Below are 24,293 nucleotides of genomic sequence, written 5' to 3'. Positions count from 1 at the left end.
TCCCTGAGTCCTCCAGCCCGTAAGCCCCGCGTTGAGGACCTCAGGAAGGCTTTTCGGGGGAAGGGGGACGAGTGTAGGGCGGGGAACTGGACGGTGGTGACTTGCAGGAGGAGGGGCAAGGAAGGCGCGGAGAGGGAGGGGGCGAGGAGGATAGAGGGGAACCGACTTCATTGGTGAAATGGTTCCCGTCCTACCCCCACCCCATCCCGTTTTCAACAGAGCTCAAGCTCCAAGAGGCAGCTGGTGGTGTTCGGCGACTGAGGAGCTAGCTGTTCCAGGAGGAAGAAGCGTGTGTCACCGTGTGTCACTGTGTGTATCTGTGTAAGGCTGTAGCTCAGAGAGGCATGTGCTAGAGGCTGTGGGCAGTGAGGGGTGGTGGTGCTGAAGCTGGGCTGCTTGTGGGGAGTGGGTACACAGGTCTAAAAGGATGCAGGGACACACACACACACACCTCCTGGAACACAAACTCACACTTTTTTTGGAGATACACACAATTCGCACGCACACGTTAGTTTCTCGTGGTCCTTGCTCTCCACCACACACACACACACACACACACACACACGTGTGGAAAGAACACACTCACTCCTACAGACTCCCCCCACCTCAGTGCATCACACACGCGTGACTACAAAGTCTTAACCTCACACACCCTTTGAGGGTGGGTAGGTGGGTAATCACTCTCTAAAGAATTTTTCCCTCCCAGAAGAAACCTCATCTCCTTCCTGGGGCAAGCCTGACAACTTCTGCTCTGCATCTGACCCCACAGATCAGAAGATTCTGGGGCCCCAGAGAAGGGTCCACACATACACACACACACACACACACACGCACACACACACAAATTAAGAAGAGCATGTTATTTATAGTAAGTTTATTGTATTTTTCTGTCAGCTCAGGGAGTTAGGGATGGGGAGTGGGCAGGAATACAAAGCAAGCAGTGGGAGCTCTGGCAGCAATTGGGTGTTCTTGGAAAAGGCAAGCTGGAGGGAAAGGGGATGGGCATAGGGCGTGAGGGAAATGGTGAGAAAAGAATGGAAGGAGAGGAAGAGCAGGCTAGGGATCCTGAGAGAACTGAATCAAGATGACGAAGAATACTTGTCACCTTAATTCTCCTGTGTCCAGAGTGGTTTGGGGGAGGAATGAAGGAGCATGCAGGGCTGGGGGAGTGAGGCCCAACTCCATCATCCCTCACAGCAGGTCCTCTCAGTGGGTTCACTCTTAGGCCTGTGCCCCACCCCCACCCTCACCTCCTGTCAAATCTCACCTTCCAGAAGGTTCTGCACTGGATAAGTTGTGGGCACTGGGTAGTCTGCTCCCAGCCTGTGCTCTGATTAGGAGAGCTGAAGGCTTTGTCCTCTGGTAACGGGATTCTGCCTCCAGCAGGTGATGAAGGAAGGATTTTAGACAGGAAGGCCCTCCTCCATGTTCCTGACCTCTCCAAGGCAGGCTTCTGTGAATCCTAAGGTACATACTGAGCATTTGTGACTAGCCACATGCAGTGTGGTGTTTGTCCCTGTGTTCAAGAAACAGCAGTAGAACTAGGGATCAAGTAGCTTGGGCCATCCTTACCCCAGCACTTACTTGCTTTTTGACCTTGGGCAACCATATTACCTTTGTGACTTCCATTTCTGGTCTATAAACTGGAGGTGCTATTCTTGGTCCTGTCACTACCAGACTTGAATGATGTTTATAAGGTTTAAATAGACAAAGGATGTGAATCTGGCTTATAAACTGACTGTGCTTCTTGGGTGATAAGGAGTTGTGTCTGCACGAGTTTGATCTGTGGACTTGGGTGTGCATCAGAATGGAACAGTGGGGCCCTCAGGAGCCTTTAGATCTGGATCTGTCCTCGACTGGCTGTGTGATCTTGGACTACTCCCTGCCCTTTTTGGTCCCAAGGTCCTTTCCTGTAAAATGACAGTCCTGTGCTTCACCCAGCCTCACACTCCAGGCCAGGCAGGGCTTGTCCTGCACACTCTCCTGGGATCCAAGTGGGCAGTGAGGGAGAGAGTTGAGAAGAAATCAAAGAAGGGCTAGGGTTTGACTGGGGAAGCGGGGGTGTGAGTAAGCCTCTGGAAGAGGAAACCCAATGGCCAACTGTGGACAAGGAGAGCAGGAGATGCCAGAGGCGCTGGATCTGCTACATTCATCTGGTCTGCAGGCCTGGGAGCCCAACAGGAAACACAGGGTAGACAGCTGGGGAGGCTGCAAGTGAGAAGCTCCCCCTGGCCCGGAGCCTCAAATGAGATTACATGTCTTCTGGAACCGGCTGGAGGGAAAAAGAATAAGAGGAGCACGCTATTCCTCCCCAACTCCTTTGAGTTCTAGAACTTCCATGGCTCCTAGATCCCTCTTCCAGTATGGCGATGGCCTCTGGGCCACAGCTGCCCGCCAATCCTTCCGCCACCTTCTGCCTGCTTCCTACCTCCTCAGCCATCCCTCTGTGCCCTTCTCCCACTCCACCACCTTAGCCCCCATCTCCTCACCTCCACCTCCTCCCTCCGCATCCCCCCCTTCCCTCTCTTCTTTCGCCCCTCCTAGTGCTTCCATTCTTACCACCTCCCCCTCTCCTCCCCCCAGCTCCTTACTGGGGGCATTGGCAGGTCTTCTTCTCACTGAGGAGTCTCTTGATCTGAGACATCCGCTCTGCCTGGCGCTGTCCAAGAAGAATGAGGGGAGTTGTGAGGGTCCCAGGCCTCCAGAAGGGAGGTGCCCCTTGGAGGGGGGAGTGGGGAAAGCTGGGAGAGGAGAAGCAGATACTGTGGCTGAGGCCATCTGTCCCAGAGTTAACTCTCTGCTCCTTCCTGCCTCTTCCTCCGTGGGATCTGGGACAGAGCCCAGTCTGCAATAAGGGAACTCAGTGGTGGGCAGAGAGAAACAGAGCAGAAGCAGGTGACATAGACTGAACACCCTTGTTGCTATGGGGTGGGGAGGGACTCTGGGGAGGCTCACTCACCCTTCGGTGCCAGCATTTGACACAGCAGAACCCAGTGAAAATCAGAAAGACTCCTACTGCCCCCAGCACAATGCCCAGGAGCTTTGGCCAGGCCTGGGTTAATGGTAGGTGCAAAACTGCAAGAGAGAGAGAGAGGTGTGTTCAGCTCATTACCTTTCATCAGGGCACAGAGCAGCCTGGAGGGCCTGAGGACGGCCTGGCTGCCCAGCCACACATGGATCTGATTCTTGGGCTGGGAGAGTGGGGCCAGGTACACTGGGCTTTCACAGGCCACCAGGGCTGGAGGGGAAAGGCTGAGGAAGGGGTTTTAAGGTTTAAAGACTACAGGGCACTCTGAGGAGCTAGGAGTAGTGGCCCACTCTGTGTGCCTTACACACACACACACACAAGTGCTTGTTGTTGGGTTAGGAAAGGAGCTAGGATGGGGACTCTTGGTCAGGTGGGCTCCATTCCTGGGCTGTAGACCTTATGGAGGTGGGAACTTGCAGGACTACAGGTGGGTACCTAGAGCCCAGGACCATACTCCACTTTGTCTTATCACCCCTGTATCCCGGCACCATACACATAACCCACCTATCTCAGGGGTGTTGGGAGGCTAGGACTCTGGATGGTCTCTGCCAACCGTGGGAAGGTCGCACAGCTGAGGAGGCAGGGGCTTGGGGTTAGGTCTCACTCACCCTCGACCTTGGATTCCAGCAGGACTTTGTCCTTGTCACTCAGTAAACAATGCCACATCCCCTCCTTAGGGTCCTGCACCGTCACCTGCTTCTCTTGTTTTGAGTCCTTTGCAGATTGGTTGTTTAGCTTCAAGCTCAGCACCAGCTCCGGGGAGCTGGGCCCCAGCACCTCACAAGTCAATTGGTTCTGAGACTTAGTCACTGTAGAGGGGCAAGAGCCTGAGGTTAGGAGCCTGGACCTGGCATGGAGGCATGCTCTAAGGGGAATTAGTAGAAAAATAAAAATGACATTTTATGTGGGCGTTTCTCTTTTAGGATCTCAGAGCACATTTTCATGCAGTTCTAACAGAGAAAACACAGCTTCTGAAGTCCAACAGTCTTGGATTAGAATCCCAACTCCATTGCTTACTATCTGTTTTACCCTGAGCAAATTACTTAGCAACCTGAGTCCCAGACAATTATTGATCAGCACGAGAGTTTTGACCTGCTCCATTTCTGACCTGGGGCAACCTGGTGGTCCCCAGCTCCCAGGAGGTCACCATATTGATGCCAAATTTAGTGCAGACACCCAATTGGCATAGCGCACTACAGCCCAGAACTCCTGGGCTCAAGCAATCCTCCAGCCTCAGCCTCTTGAGTAGCTGGGACTACAGGCACACGCCACCGTGCCCATCCCAGACAATTATTAAATACACAAATACTTGTAAAGCTCTTGAATGGGGCCTGGCATGTAGGAAGCATCAAATATTAGCCATTATTACTTGTAGACTTGTAATGATGATTAAGGAAATAGAGATGTGAAGAACTCAGTGTGGAGCCTGACATTGTCATCATCACTAGCACACTCAGAGCAGATTTGTCATCCTCATTAGTAGAAAGCAGACACACAGAGGTAAGGGGGCTTAGCCAGGGTCATAGGGGGTGGGACAGAGGCAGAACTGGGACCCTGGTTTTCAGCACATGTCCTTCGGGGATTCTCAGTGGAATATGCCCTAGGCTAGTTCACAGATGTCAGGGAAGGATACATGGATTCCAGTTTTAGTTCAAAACCAGCTCCCAAACCAGTGGGCCCTGCATCAGCTCCATCAGACAACCAGGGCTTAGGCATCCCTTTGAGAGCCTGTCCTGCCTTAGAAGAAGCCCTGAGTCAGGCCCCTCCACCTCCTGCTCCCGCCTTCCCCTTCTCAGCCGAGCTCCTCACTTCTCATCACCACGAGATTCACTTCCTGGTGCAACTGCCCCTTGCTGAGAATAAGGGTCAGTTTTCCAGAACCAGCATCCTCAGGCGAGGCCTTGGGCAGGCTGAAGTGGAGTGGGAGTGTCTCCTCCAGCTTGATCTGTCGTCCATGAACGTTCGTCACAGACACCTTCCTGTTCTTCAAGGAGAAGGTGATCCAGGTCTGAAAGGAGGAAGTCCCTCCGTCCTGCCACTTCAGCTCCCCGCTCAGGTCTTCATTTTCAAAGGTAAGTGGGAAGGAGAACTCCACAGGCTCCCCCACTTTTGTATAGAATGTGTTAGAGACCTTCTGGAAAGCTGGAGGTGGGAAGGGAGAGAACCTGGGTTAGAAGGAGATAGACCGATGAGGGTGTACAGGGAGGCATAGGCATGTGTGTGTGTGTGTGGGGGGGGGGGGGCAGCAAAAGGATGAAAGAGGACCAAGTGCATCCAAACACCCAGATTGCCATTTCAGGCCCTTAAATCCCCATCTACCTCTCCAGTCTTCTCTCTTAACTCTCTACTCCAACATGTTCCCACAGCAGTGCCTCCTCCCCCTGGAAGCCCTCATAGAATGACCCAGCCAGAGGGGGGCCTCTCCCTCTTCAGGATCCCCGGAGCACAGAGGGTATTTGGCCTGTATTACTTCAGCACTTAAGTTAGCACCCTTCACAAGATAAGAGCAGACACTTACATAGGCTTACTATGTGCCAGGGACTGTTCCAAGTACCTTCCATACTACATTAATTCTCACTATAACACAACAAGGTAGGTACTATCACAGTGAACATCACCCCTGTTTTACAGAAACCAAGCCACAGGGAGATTCAGTAACCTGCCCAAGGTCATCAGAGTCAGGATTTGAATCTGAGTCCAGATGCTACCCTACCTTCTGTCACACAAGTACCCCGAGGACAGGATCTGGGGTAAGACTTGCATTCTAGGCTCTCAGTTTCCCCCACCGTGCCTAGCTCAGGATTCTAAAGATACAATGTAGAATTTCCTCAGGGCTAGCTAGTGTCCCCAAGTAAGTGGATTTGCCAACTTGGTGGGAGTGGGGAGCTGAGGCAACAAAGAACATAGATGTCCTTGACACTCCTCCTTCGGAGTCTCCTCCAGGGGTCTGTGGGGACCCTCACCTCCTTACATCTGTGTCCCTTCCTTCCTCCATGTCCACCACCCTGAGGAAGAGAGGGCCCTGTGTATCCCTCAGGATAGACTTTAGCTTTAGGGGAGCCAGGCCTTGGCCTCCCTCTGTCCTCTAGTATCAGATCCAGGAGCAGAGCAGTGAGAGCAGAGGGAGGGTCTGTCAGTCTTTGAGGCAGGGGGAGTCTGCAGGGGAGAGGAGCAGCTCTTACCCAGCACCAAGATTTTTATGCTGAACACCAGTGTCTTCTTACTCTGGGAGACGATGCATGTCCAGGTGCCACTGTCCTGCAACTCTATGTGCGACAGTGAGAGGCTATTGCCCCCATCCCGCTCTTTATTCTTTGGATCTTTCCATGTTACTGAATGCTCACTGTTAGAGGGGCTCTCCAAGGTCATGGTCAGGCTCTGTCCAGGCAGCAGGCCGATGTAGGAGTTCGAACTGGCATTCACTGTGGAGGGAGCAGGCCACCTGTGTCACACACACACACTAACCCCAAGGAAAAGGATAGAAGCCAGGAAATAGAGAGTGTCTCTCCATTACCCCTGTCCTAACATCTCTCTTCTAGCCAATGCCCAGCTGTCTACTCCAGCCCTCGGCAGGGCTTCCCTCTCCCCTCCTTCTCCTCCCTCCAAACCCCTTCCTCTTGCTCCTGCCCTCTTCCTTCCCTCTCTTTAGGTCTTTTCCTCTCCCCCGATCTGACCCAAGATTTGAGGAGAGTTTGAGGAGATGTGGTGGCCAGTCTCATTTGGCTCTGGGCTACTGAAATAGCATCAGCTCAGGCCCTGGTTTGGGTGCAGGGATGGGAGTGGGGGGAGGGTGATTGGCTGGAGGTGTCCACACCCCAAGCCTGCCCTACTCACATCTGAACACCAGCAATTCCACTTCCGTTGCCTTGTTTTCCACTTCACAGAAATAAATCCCTGAGTCTGTTATCTCAAGGTTCTTGATGACCAAAGGAAAGGACCCTTCATTCCACAGGCCTTGTTTTGATTCAACACGACTGCCTATGTTGGAGGTACCTGGGAGTAGAAGTCATAGGGAGGAGGTTGGGGTATCCTGGATATGAGTATCCTAGAGATATGGCACCCCTGGTGAAAGTGGGTCCCACAACTCTTCTGATCTGAGTTGCTAATTTCCTGCAGAATCTGCCCTCGTCCTAGTCAGAGAACCTTGGACTGGCAAGGAGGCCCCATCGCAGTCATTTACCTTGGTCAGGACAATACCTCATTTACCCAAATAAAGTAACAGCGTATTTCGAGAACACCAGTTCCTACATGCCAAATACTTTACATGCACAATCTCAAATGATCTGCACAACAATTTTAAGAAATAGGTACTGTTTTGCCCTGGCCGGTTTTGCTCAGCGGTTAGAGCATCGGCCTGCAGTCCAGAGAGACCGGGGTTCGGTTCCCACTAAGGGCACGTACTTCGGTTGCAGTTTGTTCCAGGCCCTGGTTGGGTTGTGCGGGTGGCAGCCACTTGATGTGTCTCTCTCACATCGATGTTTCTCTCTCTCTCTCTCTCTTCCTCCCTCTCCCTCCCACTCTATCTGAACAAAAAATGGAAAAATGTCCTTGGGTGAGAATAAAAAAAAAAAGAAAAGAAATAGGTACTGTTTTGTTTATCTTGCAGTTAAGGAAACTGAGGTTCAGAGAAATTAAGTAGTTGCCCAAACAAATGTTGCCAGCAGGCACATAAACCAGTACAATTTCTTTGGAATGCAATTTATAATATCTACCAGAATTCCAAATGCATTTACAAGACTAAATGTCTACCAAGAAAGAATAGGTTAAACAAATTATAGTTCACTCATTCAGTGGGATGCTATAAAAGAAGAATGAGGGCCCAGCTGGTGTGGCTCAGTGGTTGAGTGTTGACCCATGCACCAAGAGGTCGCCAGTTCGATTCCCGGTCAGGGCATATGCCCAGGTTGTGGGCCAAATCCTCAGTGGGGGGCATGCAAGAGGTGGCTGATCGATGTTCTCTCTCGTCAATGTTTCTCTCTCTCTCTCTCCCTCTCCCTTCCTCTCTCTCTAAAATCAATTTAAAAATTATTTATTTATTTATTTTTAAATTTTTTTGTCTTCATTGATTGGATTTATTTATTTTTTATTTATTAATTTGTTTTTGTTACAGATGTTTCTCATTCCTCCCCCATTGACACCCTCCTCCCCTACCCCCCGCCCCATGCCCAGCTTTGTTGTCTATGTTCATTGGTCATGCATACATGCATGTAAGTTCTGTGGTTTATCTCTTCCCCCTAACCCTCCCTCCTCTGAGGCTTGTCAGTCTGTACCCCACCTCTATGTCTCTGGGTTAATTTTGTTCAGCAGTTTGTTTAGTTCATTATATTCTACAAATAAGTGAGATCATGGGATATTTGTCTTTCTCTCCTTGGCTTGTTTCGCTTAGCATAATACTCTCCAGGTCTTTTCATGCCATCTCAAAGGATAAGAGATCTTTCTTTCTTACAGCTGCATAGTATTCCATTGTGTACATGTACCACAGCTTTTTAATCCACTCTACTGATGGACACTTGGGTTGTTTCCAGATCTTAGCCATTGTAAATAGTGCTGCTAGGAACATAGTGGTACATATGTTCTTTCTGATTGGTGTTTCAGGTTTCTTAGGGTATATTCCTAACAGTGGGATCACTGGGTCAAATAGCAGTTCAATTTTTAACTTTTTTGAGGTAACACCACAGTGTTTTCCATAGTGGCTGCACCAGTCTACATTCCCACCAGCATGCTTTCATTGATTTTAGAGAGAAAGGAAGGGAGAGGGAGAGAGAGATAGAAACATTGATGAGAGAGAACATTGATTGGCTGCCTCCTGTATGCCCCCCAGTGGGGATCAGGCCCACAACCTGGGCATGTGTTCTACCCAGAATGAACTGGCGACCTGTTGGTGCATGGGTCGATGATCAACCACTGAGTCACACTGGCCGGACAGGAAATTTTTTTTTTTTATTCCTCACCTGAGGATACTTTTCTACTTATTATCAGATAGAGTGAGAGGGAGGGAGAGAGAGAGAGAGACAGAGAGAAACATCAATGTGATAGAGCCACATTGACTGATTGCCTCCCACACAACCTGACCAGGGCCAGGGACGAACCGCAACTGAGGTATGTGCCCTTGACTGCAACTGACCCTGGGACTCATTGGTCCACAAGCCAACGCTCTAACCACTGAGACAAACCAGTCAGGGCAGAAAAAAATTTTTTTATCCTCACCTAAGGACATTTTTCCATTTTTTGTTCAGATAGAGTGGGAGGGAGAGAGAGAAGAGAAAGAGAGAGAAACATCGACGTGAAAGGGACACATTGAGTGGCTGCCACCCACACAATCCATCCAGGGCCGGGGACAAACCGCAACCGAGGCACATGCCCTTAGCGGGAACCGAACCCGGGTCTCTCTGGACCGCAGGCTGACACTCTAACCGCTGAGCCAAATTGGCCAGGGTGAAAAAAAAACAACTTTTTAATAAAAAGAAGAATGAGGAAGCTCTTCATATACTGAGATGGAATAATAGGTAAGAAACATCATTAATTGAATAAAGCAAGATATTAAACGGGCTACCATTTGTTTAAAAAGGAGTGGGAAACTTATCTATTTGTCTATTATCTATGTATCTGTTTATCTATCTGCCTAGTATATGAACAAATATTTCTAGAATTAAACATAAGAAAATGGTAATTTTGGTTACCCTTGTAAGACAAGAAGTGAATACCCTTGAGACAGGCGTGGGAGGGAGGCTTTTCACTATATAACCCTTTTGTACCTTTTCGTAATTTTTATTAATTCTCACCTGAAGACATGCTTAGAGAGAGGAAGGGAGAGAGAGAGAGAAACATCAACTGGTTGCCTTCAATACGTGTCCTGACCAACCAGGAATCGAACCTACAACCCAGGTATGTGCCCTGACTGGGAATCGAACATGCGTGTAACCTTTTCATGTGCAGGACAACATTCAACCAACTGAGCCACTCTGGCTGGCCCCTTTTCTACCTTTTGCATTTTGACTCCAGTAAGTAGTGGAGTGGAATTAAAATTCAGGCCTGTTAGATACTGTATGCAGTACTGTTTCTGAAAAGTTCCTCAGGCATGGACATGCAGTCTCCTTCAGTCTTCTCTTTCAGTATCTTAACTACCATCACCAAGAGGAAGTTCTTCTTGTTAGCTAACCATTTTCCAGGCGCTCCAGAATTCCTGTGAAGAAGGGCTTTAGAAGCTAAATTTACATGGCAAACACTTGGTTTTTTACTTTGAAAGCAGTGAGGAAACCAACTGGGTGTGGAGGTTTCTGTCTGGGCTGTGATGCTAGAGCTAAATGTCAAGCAGAAGCTTCTAGGCTTAGTCCAATGGACTAGGGAGTGAGTGACAAGTGCAGAACATTGCTTTGGAAGTCACTGCTGCAACAGGTGGAAGAGAAATCAAAGTAGAAGAGACTAATTCGTAACAGAATTGTAGTAACAGAATATGGTCTTGGAGAATGATGGTGGCATTCCCATGGGAACAAAGAAGAGGAAACAAAAATACTTCCAAAGGAAGGAATGGCCATAGTTGGTGATGGATAGGAAATCGGGGATTGAAATGGAAAAAAATTTAACTCTGTGGTTCAGAAATGGGGAGAATCAGAAGAATGATACTTACTGCCTTTGTCAGAGATCAGGAAGTTGGGAAAGGGAGCTGCTCTGCAGGAAACTCAAATCATAGAAAGAAAACGAAGCACTGACACAAAAGACAAGAATTTTTAGAAAGAATCACATTGTTTTAATCTCACAGGTGATCAAAGAAATGCAAATTTGCCCAGCAGGTGTGGCTCAGTAGTTGAGCTTCGACCCATGCACCAAGAGGTTGCCGGTTTAATTTTGGGTCAGGGCACATGCCCAGGTTGTGGGCCTGGTCCCCATTGGGCGCCATGCAGGAGGTGGCCAATCGATGTCTCTTTCTCATATCTATGTTTCTATATCTCTCTCCTTCTCCCTTCCTCTCTCTTTAAAATCAATAAAGAAAAATAAATTAAAAAAAAAAAGGAAATGTAAATTAGCCCTGGCTGGCTTGGCGCAGCAGTAGAGCATCAGCTGGTGGACCAATGAGTCTCAGTTTCGATTCTGGTCAAGGGCACATACCTTGGTTGCGATTTTGGTTCCTCTCTGGCCCTGGTTGGAGTTATGCGGGAGGCAGTCAGTCGATGTGTCTCTCTCACATTGATGATGTCACTCTGTCTGAACATAAGTGGAAAAATATCCCTAGGTGAGGATTTAAAAAAAAAAGCACCCTAGCCGGTTTGGTTGAGTGGTTAGAGCCTCGGCCTGCAGACCAAGGAGTCCCAGGTTTGATTCTGGCCAAGGGCAGTACCTCAGTTGCAGTTAGTCCCTGGCCCCGGTTGGGGTCCTATGGGTGACAACCAGTCGATGTGTCTACATCACGTCGATGTTTCTCTCTCTCTCTCTCTCCCTCCCACTCTGTCTGAGGATAAATGTAAAAATGTCCTCGGGTGAGGATTTAAAAAAAAAATAAAAGCAAATCAAAGTAACAATGACATATATTTTCAACTGTCAAATTAGCCCACAAAAAAAAAGAAAGAAAGGAAATTTAAATAATACTATTCAGTGCCCTGGCCCCTGTGGCTCAGAGGTAGAGCATTGTCCCATAGACCAAGGGGTCTCAGGTTTGATTCCCAGTCAAGTGAATGTACCTGGGTTGCAAGTTTGATCTAGTCGGGGTCCTGGTCCCGTGGAAGGCAATCAAATGATGTCTCTCTCTCTCTTTCTCATCAATGTTTCTGTTTCTCTGTTTCTCTCTCTCTCTCTCTCTCTCTCTCTGTTTCTCTCTCTCTCTCCCTCTCCCTTCCTCTCTTCCTCCTTCCCCACTCTCCTCTCTCCCTCCCTTCCATTCTCTCTCTAAAAAAAAAAAAAAAGCAATTAAAAAAATATCCTCTAGGGAGGATTAACAAAACAAACAAAAAATTTAAATATTACTACTCAGTGCTGGCACATTCATTAGACTTACTGCAAATGAATAGAACCTTTCTGGAAGCAATCATGCAGTATATGCTAACTGTTTTTAAAAGTTTATATCCTTCATTTCATTTCTAGAACTTTATCCTTAAAGCAATAATTTAAGCCCTGGCAGGGTAGCTCAGTTGGTTAGAGCATCGTCCCTATATGCCCGGCTGGCAGATTCAATCTCTGGTCAGGGTACATACAAGAAGCAATCAATGAATGCATAAATAAGTGGAACAAGAAACTGATGTTTCTTTCTCCCTTCCTCTCTCTCTAAAACCAATCAATAAATAAAATTAAAATAAATAATAATTTAAAAAGGCAAACCAAAATATGGGTACAAAAATAATAACTACAGCGTCTGTTAATAGAGTACAACATTAGACAAGAGGATAATGATTGCATATTAGGGTACATAAATCTGATGGAATATTAGGGTGGCACCAAAAATGATATTTATAAATCATTTTTAATGAAATGGAAACTATTCATAATATACACTTATAGAGTTGCATTAAGCCAATCTTTATTTTTCAAGTTAGTTATTTGAATTAGAAAAATTATACAGACTCAACAGTTCTCTTTTCCTGGTCCACCCTTCTAATACTACTATTAACAGTTTGGTGTGGATTCCTCCATGCTTTTTCCTTAGCTCATATAAACATATATTCACACGCATCGTATTTTTTAATTAAAATGAGAGTATATTACACATATAACTTACTCTTTCCACTTAAAATATGCTTGACATGCACATCAAAGTTACAACTATACTACAGAACAACCATCATTCAAAACCGCCTGAAATCAAGCTGAATGGAAGTCCTACAACTATGGAATTAAAGAAGCTGCATCGAGAATGGTAGGAGGGGCGGAGGCGTGAGGGCCTGGGCGAGACAGGCTGTTCCCACACCCACGCTTGGCGGATAAAAATCAGGAGGCTACCTCAGCTGGGAAGGTCCTTCCTGAGGACTGAGGGGTCCCCGTCCCACACCAGGTGCCCCGCTCAGGGTTCCAGTGCCAGGAAGAGAATCCCCATAACTTCTGGCTGGAAAAACCAGCAGGAGCTGAGGCTCAGGGAGGCTGATGCAGCTGGAGCCCCAGGCAGCTCCTTAAAGGGCCCGCGCACGGACTTATTGGACTCTCTCCCTCTAAGCTTGGAGGGGAGGCAGCTCGAGGGGCACCAGAGACATACAGGGAAGAACTGAGCTGTTTGGCACTGGAGCGAGGGCTGGAGAGGGGGCTTTCTCCGGGACAAACGTGCTGTCAGAGGCCTTTGTTCCTTTGGTGAGCCTTCCCTGGGGTGGCAGACAGCCGCCATATCTGGGACTCCAGCAACCTGGCTCACACTGGTAGCCCCGCCCTGGAGACTCCCTGAGGCCCCGCCCCACCCCACCCAACTTTCAGGCCCACCCAAGCTGTTGCCACTTGCTTAACCATAGGATTGGCCTGTCTTGGATCCTGCTTCATGTTTTTCCTAAATTCTTTCAAACAAGCAGCATCTGGTCTCAGCTAGCCCCATACCTCTCTCTCGTTAAGTAATACACAGAAACAAACACAGGGAGGCAGCCAAAATGAGGAGACAAAGAAACAGGTCCCAAATGAAAGAACAGAACAAAACCCCAAGAAAAGAACTAAGAGAAATGGAGATAAGCAACCTAACAGATGCTGAGTTCAAAATACTGCTTATAAGGATGCTCAATGAACTCAGTGAGGGCCTCAAGAGCATAAAAAAGGACCAGTCAGAAATGATCGATGCACAGTTAGAAACAAAGGAGACTTTAACTGAGATAAAAAATAATATACAAAGATTCAATAGTAGAGTACGTAAATCCAAGAAGCAAACCATTGATTTGGAATATAAGGAAGCACAAAACGCCCAATCAGAACAGCAAAAAGAAAAAGGAACCCCCAAAAATGAGGATAGTGTAAGGAGCCTCTGGGACAACTTCAAGCGTGCCAACATTCGCATCTTGGGGGTGCCAGAAGGAGAAGAGAGAGAACAAGAAATTGAAAACCTATTTGAAAGAATAATGGCAGAAAACTTTCCTAACTTGGTGAAGGAAAGAGACATACAAGTCCAGGAAGCACAGAGAGTCCCAAACAAGATGAACCCCAAGAGGCCCACACCAAGACACATCATCATCAAAATGCAAAAGGTTCAAGACAAAGAAAGACTCTTAAAAGCAGCAAGAGAAAGGCAGCTAGTTACCTATAAGGGAGTTCCCATTAGGCTGTCAGCTGATTTCTCAAAAGAAACTTTGCAGGCCAGAAGGGAGTGGCAAGAAATATTCAGAGTGATGAAAAGCAACAACCTACAACCAAGATTACTCTATCCTGCCAAGCTGTCATTTAGAATCGATGGCCATATAAAGACTTTCCCAGACAAGAAAAAGTTAAAGGAGTTCATCACCACCAAACCGTTATTATATGAAATGATGAAGGGTCTTTTTGAAGAAAAAGATAAAATGTATGAACAAACAAAATGGCAATGAATACATATCTATCAACAATGGAATCTACAAACAAAATGAACAGGAAGAACAGAAACATTCTCCTAGACACAGAGAACATTTTGTTGGTTGCCAGATGGGAGGGGGGTTGGGGGAATGGGTGAAAAGGGTGAAGGTATTAAGAAGCACAAATTCATTGCTAGACTGACAAACCTCAAAGGGAAAGGGGTTGGGGGGGGGGGAAGAAATAAACCAAAGAACTTATATGCATAACCAATGAACATAGACAATAGTGTGGAGAAAAGGCGGGAGGGGGGCGGCAGAGGGGAGGAGGGGGTCAATGGGGGAAAAATGTGGAACATCTGTAATACATTCTACATTCAACAATAAAGATTTAAAAATATATATATATGCTTGACATCCTTCTGAGCATACACATGTGGAACTTCTCATTCTTTTTGTGGGCCACAGTGTTTTTCTCTGGTGTTTGACTGAAGTAGAGCAGTTATTATCTAAAAGTGTTTTATTTTTCTAAGTTGCCCCTTTCCTGGTCTCTTGGCTCAAAAAAACAGGCTTTTGTTGAGGCTTATTTTTGTCTGTGCCCATTGGCATTTCCAGATTGCCAGCTTCTTCAGCTCCAAGACTGGAACGTATAAGGCAACAACTCAACACATGTTGTTCCTCAGATCCTAAGGTCCCTACCAGTCTGCCCTCGTCTCTGCACCTTTCAAAATCTTCTATATATAATGTCCAGGGTTTTCCATTGTATTTTGTGAGAGGAATAGCGAAAAGTATGTTATTATGGACTAAATTGTGTCCCTCCAAAATTGGTGTGTTGAAGCCCTGACACTCAGTGTGGTGGTATTTGGAGATGGGGCCTTTGGGAGGTAATTAGAATTAGATGAGGTTGCAGGGTGAGGCCTCACGATGTGATTAGTGCCCTTATAAGAAAAGACACCAGAAAGCTTGCTTTCTCTCTCTCCATGTGAAGACACAGCAAGAAGGCGCCATCTGCAGGCCAGGAAGAGGGTCATTTTCAGAACTCAACCACACTAGCACCTTAATCTCAGACTTCCAACCCCCAGAACTGTGAGAAAATTAATTTCTGATTTTTGACTCACCCAATCTATGGCATTTTATTGTAGCAGCCCAAGCAGACTAATTAATGCATACATCTACTTCATTTTTCTGAAAGACCTGATTTTTAAAAATTGTATAATTTTATCCCTGGCCAGTTTGACTCAGCGGTTAGAGCCTCAGCCGGTGGACCAGAGAGTCCCTGACTCAGTTCCCGCTAAGGGCATGTACCTCGGTTGCAGTTTGTCCCCAGCCCTGGTTGGGGTCCTATGGCTGGCAACCACTAGATGTTTCTCTCTCTCTCTCTTCTTCCCTCTCTTCCTCCTGCTCTATCTGAAGATAAATGTAAAAAATATCTTAAGGTGAGGATAAAAAAAAAATTGTATAATTAAAAAAATTTTTTCTACCCTGGCCGGTTTGGCTCAGCAGTTGGAGCGTCAGCCTGCGGACCAGAGAGTCCCAGGTTCGGTTCCCGCTAGGGGCACATACCAAAAAAAAAAAATTTTCCAGCCGTTGTGGCTCAGTGATTGAGTACCCACCCATGCACCAAGAGGTCACTGGTTCGATTCCCGGTCAGAACATGTGTGCGGTTTGTGGGCCAGATCCCCACAGTGGGGAGGATGCAGGAGGCAGCCAATCGATGTTCGCTCTCATTGATGTTTCTCTCTCTCCCTCTCACTTCCCCTCTCCTAAAATCAATAAAGGAGAAAAAAATTTTAAAAAAATTTTTTTCCTTTAAGGTTTATTTTATTTTTTTAAATATTTTATTTGATTTTTTAGAGAGAGAGAGAGAAATATCGATGCAAGAGAGAAACAAGGATCGCTGCCTCCTGCACCCCCTTCCTGGGGATTAAGCCGGTAACTCAGGCATGTGCCCTGACCAGGAATTGCACAGAGACCTCTCAATTCGCTGAGCCACACTGGCTGGGCAGATTCACTTTTTAAAATGAAAAAAATTCATTTATAAGGAAACTTTATATCACTACAATAAACAGAAAGCCAGTATCGCTTGATATAAACAGAAGGCAACTGTAAAAAAAAACACACACAACTAGCCCTCGCCCAGTGGCTCAGTTGATTGGAGTGTTGTCCCATACACCAAAAGGTTGCAAGTTCAATCCCGGGTCGGAGTGCCTCTGGGAGGCAACCAATCGATGAATCTATTTTTTTTTTTTATCCTCACCTGAGGACATTTTTCTATTTTTTGTTCAGGTAGAGTGGAAGGGGGAGAGAGGAAGAGAGAGAGAAACATCAATGTGAAAGGGACACATCGAGTGGCTGCCACCCGCACGACCAACCAGGGCCGGGGACAAACTGCAACCGAGGTACTTGTCCTTAGCGGGAACCGAACCCGGGTCTCCAGGGACCGCAGGCCGATGCTCTAACCGCTGAGTCAAACCGGCCAGGGCAATCGATGAATCTATATTTCTCTCACATTGATGTTTCTCTCTCTCTCTCTCTCTCAAATCAATAAAAAACTTATCGCTGGTGAGGATAAAACACACACCCAAAAACAATGTTATAATTATCACTTAAAACTAACACTTGTACCTGAGTCTCTATCACCCTGAACCTTCGAGGATCCCAGAGTTACTAGGAGCAGAGCTCTGACACCAGGGATGTTCAATTCATAATGTTTTTCTTCTTGAATGGTGAGCCAGCCACCCTACCTCTAAGCCAGGTTGCACCAAAGGTGCTCTGAGTTCGAAGAATCGTGGATCCCTGAGAATCTTTCCAGGTGAAGCTGTGCTTAGTATTCTTCTGGGGGCCTTTGCAGGGCAGGTCCACTGTGCCTCCCACCCTAGCCAGCACCACTTCTCTCCCCTGAGTGGCTCCTAAGGTCAGCACTAGGTGGAAAAGAAGGAGGTCAGTCTTCCAGCCAGTTAGTGCCCTTCCTCTGCCCCATCCCCACCTTTGCATTTCTCAATCAGCCCCTCCTCCCTTGTCATCTGCACCCACAGCCCAAGTCTGAGCACTCACCCAGTTGCAGCAGCAGGAGCTGGTGCCTAAAAGAGGTTCCCATGTTCATTGTGGTCTTGCTGAGGCAGGCAGGGACCTGGGCCTTCCCCTGCAGAAGGGGCAGGGTCTGAGAAAGATACTAATCGTTAGGCAGCAGGCATTTATTGGGACTGGGGCCTACTGGGATGATAGGCAATCTCTCCCTTCAAGAACCTACAACCAAGCCAGGGACCTGGACATGCAAATTTCTATGCAAACCCCCACCAGTATGTGCCACACAGTGTTGTACCCGGGCCAGGGGTGGGGTCTCTGCCAGCTGGCAGCAGAAAAAGACTGATGGAGAAAGTGGCAATGCCCTGGCTGGTTTGGCTCAGCAGTTGGAGCGTTGGCCTGCAGACCAGAGTCCCAGGCTCGGTTCCCACTAGGGGCACATACCAAAAAATAAATTAAAAAAAAATTAGAAAGTGGCAAATTGGTGGGGACTGAGACCAGGGAGCCAAGCCAGGTCATGAAGTTCTTTGCATGTCCAGCTGGGATGCTGGAACCTGACCCTGAGCCATGGGAGCCAGTGAAGGACTTCATGTAGAGAAGGACATCACTAGATTTGCAAAATGGCTCCCTTGAGCTGCTCTGTGAAAGACGAGTAGGAGGAGGCCAAGCCCAGGAGTCAGGATTGTAACAATCCTGACAGAGAAGATGAGGCCTGAATTCAGACAGTGGCGGTGAGAATGAGGGAAAAGAGATTGACTTGAGGCGAGTTTCCCAGGACATGGGGCCTGATAGAGTGTGAGGGGCCAGCGAGAGAAAGAGCAGAGGGTCAGGCCCTGCTCACTAGCAGACCAACCCTATAATGACTCCCAGGGGAACAAGCATGGGGCGGGGGCTGTTTCAGTGTGCAGAAAGAGCAGGAGCCAGTTCGGCGAGCTTGGAAGTCTCTCCTTGGTGGGGGCTAGGGAGCTGCACAAGAGTTCTGAACAGACCTTGAGGAAGGGGTAGCATTAGGCTAGAGCAGAGATTCTCCAAGTGTGAGTCCAGATCCGCAGGTCACCAGGAATTTGTTAGAAATGCAAATTCAAAGACACTACCCAAGACCTGCTGAATCAGAAACTGGGGGTGGGTCTAGCAGACTGTGTTCTCACAAACCTCTTGGTTACTGATGCACACTTGAATTTGAAAACCATGAATTAGATGAAATAATAGGGGACGGGCATCCCACCCCAAGGTGTGCAGAGATGATAGGGCTCTTGAAGGAGAGTTGGGAGTCAACAGAGGAGTGCTGGGGGCTAGGTCCTCCTGATGAGGTTTGGGGGCATTTTTTTCTTTTTTTAGATTTAAAATTGATTTTTAGAGAGAGAGGAAGAAAGAGGAGGAGAGAGAGAAAGAATCATCAATGTAAGAACATATCAATCACCTGCCTCCTGCAGGTTCCCTACCAGGGATTGGCAGATAAGCTGACAAGGACTCAATCCAGCAACTTTTTTTTTTTTTTTCCCATCCTCACCCGAGGGCATTTTTCCATTTTTTTGTTCAGAGTGGGAGGGAGAGAAAGAGAAACATCGACATGAAAGGGACACATCAAGTGGCTGCCACCCACACAACCAACCAGGGCCGGGGACAAACTGCAATAGAGGTACGCGCCCTTAGCGGGAACCAAACCCAGGTGTCTCTGGACCGCAGGCTGACGCTCTAACCACTGAGCCAAACTGGCCAGGGTCAAACCAGCAACTTTTTGGTGCACAGGATGATGTCAAACCAACTGAGTCACACTTGCCAGGATTAGGGAAAGATTTGTTTTTCTTTTTCTTTATTGATTTTAGAGAGAGAGGAAAAGAGAAAGAGAGATAGAAACATTAATGAGAGAGCCCCGGCCGGGTTTTGCTCAGCGGTTAGAGCGTCGGCCTGTGGACTAGAGAGTCCTGGGTTCAGTTCCTGCTAAGGGCACGTACCTCGGTTGCAGTTTGTCCCCAGCCCCAGTTGGGGTTGTGTGGGTGACAGCCAGTCAATGTGCCTCCCTCACATTGATGTTTCTCCCTCTCTTCTTCCCTCTCTCCCTCCTGCTCTATCTGAAGATAAATGCAAAAATGTCCTTGGGTAAGCATAAAAATTTTTAAAAATCGATGAGAGAGAACATCGATTGGCTGCCTCCTGCATGCCCCCCACTAGGGATTTGGCCCACAACCTGGGCATGTGCCCTGATGGGGAATCAAACCAGCAATTTCTTGGTGCATGGGTCCATGCTCAACCACTGAGCCACACCCGCCAGGCTGGGTGGGAAAGATTTTTTTAAATCTTTAAATCTCCGGTCATTCCTTCTGCCTGAAAGAACAATTAGCCAGGACCTAACACATGGTAGGGGCTTGATAGAATTTTTTTTAAACCAGGGAAATGGGAAGAGAAGATGTCAGGAAGGAGGGTTCAGGAAAGGGCGGAGGCTGGTCACGGGTGCGGTTGTTTACAAGTTAGCTTGGGGTAGGGAGGCACTGAGGGGAAGGCTGGGGTAAGAGTGGGGTAGGGGCACTCTTACATCTGAAGTGGTTCCCACTGTCCCCCGATCCCAGACTCACTGTGCCCTGTGAGCAGAGAGTGAGGGGAGTCTCCTATGGGATAGCCCTTTCCAGGGGCCCAAATTCAGCTTAGATGCTTGAGGAATTTGGAACATTCTTGACCTTTCCTAAATGGTGGTCATTTTTTTCTTCCCTTCTCCATGGAGTTTGTGCAGAGGACCACCTTCTGCCTTCAGCTCCCTGCACTGCCCTAACCCACCCTCAGGGCTCAGCTCTGCTGTTTGCTTTCCTGCCTTGGGCTTCCGCTGCCACCCCAGAGAGCTGGCCTTTGATTCCCACATCCTCAGCCTCCCCTGAGGTGTTCTGCCCCAGTGCAACAGCATCCTGTACACCACAGCCGCCTGAGAAAGGCTGGGAGGGCTCATTGGTCCCAAGATTCTGGTGCCTCTCTCTCTCTGTCTCCCTGCCTTGTTTCTCTGCACGCATCCATGCATTTCTGTATCTGTGCTTCCCCATGATGATACATCCATCTTCACCTCCCCGTGTCTGTCTCTTCTTCTGTGCCTCGCATACCAGAGTGTATGAGTGCCCCTTGCCTCTTCCCTTTTTCATCTCTCTCCATTCCAGTTACCACCAAGCTTTAATTCTTTTTCTTTCCTGTACACAGGCATCCAGGCCTTTGGCAAGAATGCAGTTTCAACAAGCTTGGGTCTGAAGGGAGCCTGCAGATCACAGCCTGGAGCTGAGGGTTGAATGCTAGGGGGATGGCTGCAGGGTGGACGAAAGGAAAAGCACAGATCCGGAGAAACACGCAGAGGCCCCAAGGACTGACGACAGGCGGATGGGAGGGAAAGCCAAAGGAAGGGAGAGACCCAGAGCAGCTCATTAAAGCAACAGCTACATTTTGCACAATCCCTGATCACACACAAAGCCCAGGGGAGTACAAACAAGGTGAAGGCAGAGAGAAAGAGATGAAGAAATTCTGAGAGGCAAGACCCACGCATAGTGCAGTCGAGCAAAAGAGAGACGGAGAACAAGGGATACATGAGACCAAAATGGCAACACACACCGCACTCTCAGAGCCCTTGAGGTTCCTCCTGCGCTCACCCAGGCCCCCTGCAATGGGATGAGGAGCAGACTGGGGAGAGGAAGAGGGCACAGCCCCACCACAGCAGCAGTCTGTGGTCCCACAGACACTTTTATCTCCTCCCCATGGCCCCCAGTCAACCCCTCAAGCCCAGCCACGGGATGTGCCCCACACCACACACACCCTCTCTGCTGCCTACTGGCTGCATTTAAACTTCCTAGATACCATGACCCCTCTAGGGACCCTTGTGGTTCAGTGGCTACAACCTCCACCATCCTCTCCTTTGCCTCAGACGCCCACGTTGGGGGAGCCGTGCCCTCCCTCCTTCTCTTGTCCCCCAAAGATGCAGAACAAAGCTCAACTTAGAGCTTTACAAACCCAGGCCCCCATCTGCCTCCTTCCAATACCCACCCTCATCAAAGTTATTTCATTCAACAAACATTTATTCAGTGTCTAAAATGTGCAAGGCCACCCTGGCCAGTTTTGCTCAGCGGTTAGAGCGTTGGCCTGCGGTCCAGAGAGACCCGGGTTCGGTTTCTGCTAAGGGCATGTACCTTGGTTGCAGTTTGTCCCCGGCCCTGGTTGGTCGTGCGGGTGGCAGCCACTCGATGTGTTCCTTTCACATCGATGTTTCTCTCTCTCTCTCTCTCTCCCCCTCCCTGCCTCCCTCTCTCTCTCCCTCCCACTCTATCTGAACAAAAAATGGGAAAATGTCCTTGGGTGAGGATTAAATAAATAAATAAATAAATAAATAAATAAATAAATAAAATACGCAAGGCCCTTAGTCAACCCAATTCCCTCGCTGCCACCTCACCCAGAATCCAGAAGCAATGCCCAAGGGCCTGAGAGTGTTCTGCCTAGAACCAGTTGGTGGGGGTAGTTTTTATTTCGAGGCAGACCTCTCCTATATAAATGCCCTCACACCGAAAGAGGGAAATCATCTGGTGAGTGCTCTCGCCCTGTCCTCTCGGAAGTCTCTCCTCTGGGGTTGAGGGCGGCCATTTTGTATAAACCCACAGAATCTTGCACAGCCCAAGAAATTATTTGTCAAAACACGAAAAAGCAGTGATCTCCCCTTCAGGTTCTCCTCTCAGCCTTGTACCCCTAAATATCCATCCCACAAGAGCAGGGCATTCGGGAACAGACAGCCCACCCAGAATAAAATCTTTGAATGATCAAGAATGGGTTTTTCTATTTGGAGGAATCTGACTACACCCAGGAGGCCCCTCTCCCAGAATACGTCGTCTACGAAGGGAAGGCGGAGGACGCCTCTGGAGCAGGGCTGCAAGGCCATGGAGGTTTGGGAGAGAAAAGGTCTGAGGCTGTGGAGTTGTACAAGGTGTCCCATCTTGAGGGGTATCACCTCATGAGAGCCCCCCCACCCGACCAAATCTAGGGCAGGGAGGGGGTCTACACACCCTTTTCTAACCCCTTAGCCTCCTTTTCCAGAGCGGCAATGACACCTAAAACCAATTATCTTAGAGCCAATTTTTCCAATGCTGTATTTACCTAAAAATATGTATCTACCACTTTTATAGCGTTTCATATGTAAAGCTCAATGTCAATCCGTTTTGAGAATTTTAGCTCTTCCACTTCATTAATCACTTTAAAACTAATTCAAGAAGAAAGGTTTTTAGACATATTGTTTAAGAAACCCTAAAAATGCCTAAAAGGAGACAAAAATATAAAAATACATATAAACAGAAAAGACAATTAACAGGCTGCATCAATCCTGTAGCTTATGAAATGCCAGAAGTATGATTTCTGGTGTGACTTTTGGTGATTGTGTCATTGGGAAAATTGATTTTGGGAGAATTGCCTCTAGACTAGATTATATTTCTCTTACTTTTTTTTTTTTCTTGCTTTTCCCTTTGTTTCTCATTTTCATTTAGGCCTCCTGCCTCCTTAATATATACTTTCTATTTCTTTACCACCCCTCTTTTTTCTCTTCTCTCCTTATCTTCATCTTCTCCACTCTTCATAGTTAATTGCCTTCCATGGCCTTTCTTAGCCTGAGGTGGCCTCAAGTCCCGGTTGCAATTTCTTCTCTGATTTTGCAGTCAGAATCAACACCCCTCTGAGGAACACTGTCTGGGCTGCGCATGGTGGGGACATGGAGAGGAGTTTGGCATATTCACTGGCCTCTTGAATCTCACAGAGCCAGTGGGAGATCACTGCTCATGAAATGCAAGAGAAGGTGGCCAGATCTGTGGTCGGACACAGCACATTCGGGAGTCCAGCACATTCCAACCCACCTGCTGCCACGTTCTCCTCCCCTTCCCAGACCCGCAGAAAGGAATGAAGGTGAATCTGTCCATCTTACCTCTGGGTCTGTGTCTTTTGTCCCCTCTTCGTCTGCTTCTCGCACAGGTGTGCCTAGCCTACCCGAGGACTGGGAGCTCTGCCACCAAGACCCCACTGGGGAGAGTGCTTGTTACTCCTGCAGAGACGCACTTAAAGGAAGAGACAGGAAGCCGGGTATTGAGGCTCCTTTACACCCCAGATCTGGGCCGGCCCCCAGCGTCACCATCTGAGGCTGGGGTCCCCACCCTCTGCCTATAGGGGAAGATGTCAAAGTGAAAACACAGAAGTCAATGGAAAAAACAGAACTGGGTTGGAACCCAGAGTATCACAAGCTTCTTGTAGCACGGCAAGAAAAGCCATGCAGATAACTTCCTATTATTTTTATAAAAATAACCAGACCTTTCGAACCCCCTGACAGGATCTCAGGGACCCTCATGGGCTACACTTTGAGAACCACTAATCTAGAAAAATTGTATTCATTATTCAGATCTTAACTATCTCTCTGAATAGACTTTCATTGTTCTCAACGTCTGTTTTCTTTTCTTCCTTAGTAATGCCTTCGATGTTTAGCAGAGCTCATGGCTGCCCAGATTTATGTTTCCCAACCTCTTTTGCAGCTGGATGTGGCTAAATGACCATTTGAGTTAGTGGATAGAAGAGAAAATGTTAGGTGCACCTTCTAAAGAGCATACTTAAAGTCAGGGCATATGTCCTTCAAAGGAAGATGTGTGGCCTTCCTCAGGCCTTCATCCCCTGACTGCAGGCTGGAACGCAAACACCCTCCCACCTGCTTTTTCATTTACATTACCCAGCAGGCTCCTGTGGGCATGTAAGTTTATAACCTCTGATCTAGTCTGGTTCCTCCATTCATTCATGTATTTAACAAGTGTTAAGTGTCT

The 24,293-nt window shown here is 47.9% G+C and overlaps 1 protein-coding gene across 2 annotated transcripts; it reads right to left on the bottom strand.

The window, feature by feature from the left end:
• Positions 1-928: 928 nt before the first annotated feature.
• Positions 929-23,543, bottom strand: CD4 (CD4 molecule). Of its 2 annotated transcripts, XM_036251704.1 has the most exons (11): positions 23,414-23,543; positions 21,073-21,119; positions 17,521-17,626; positions 17,211-17,387; positions 6,863-7,021; positions 6,211-6,450; positions 4,838-5,170; positions 3,637-3,837; positions 2,960-3,075; positions 2,592-2,659; positions 929-2,272 (listed from the first exon to the last, which is right to left on the bottom strand). In XM_036251704.1, exons 3-11 carry the CDS (start codon positions 17,567-17,569, stop codon positions 2,242-2,244), a joined length of 1,374 nt encoding a protein of 457 aa, XP_036107597.1. In that variant the 5' UTR covers positions 17,570-17,626; positions 21,073-21,119; positions 23,414-23,543; the 3' UTR covers positions 929-2,241. The 2 variants fall into 2 exon arrangements, with proteins under 2 accessions (XP_036107597.1, XP_036107596.1); XM_036251703.1 differs by lacking the exon at positions 21,073-21,119.
• Between the last annotated feature and the right edge of the window lie 750 nt (positions 23,544-24,293).

This window comes from Molossus molossus, unplaced genomic scaffold (genome assembly GCF_014108415.1).
Source record: "Molossus molossus isolate mMolMol1 unplaced genomic scaffold, mMolMol1.p scaffold_m16_p_10, whole genome shotgun sequence".
Lineage (NCBI taxonomy): Eukaryota > Metazoa > Chordata > Mammalia > Chiroptera > Molossidae > Molossus > Molossus molossus.
The sequence above is the reverse complement of the archived record's forward strand: the minus strand, read 5'-3'. Positions and strand labels throughout refer to the sequence as shown.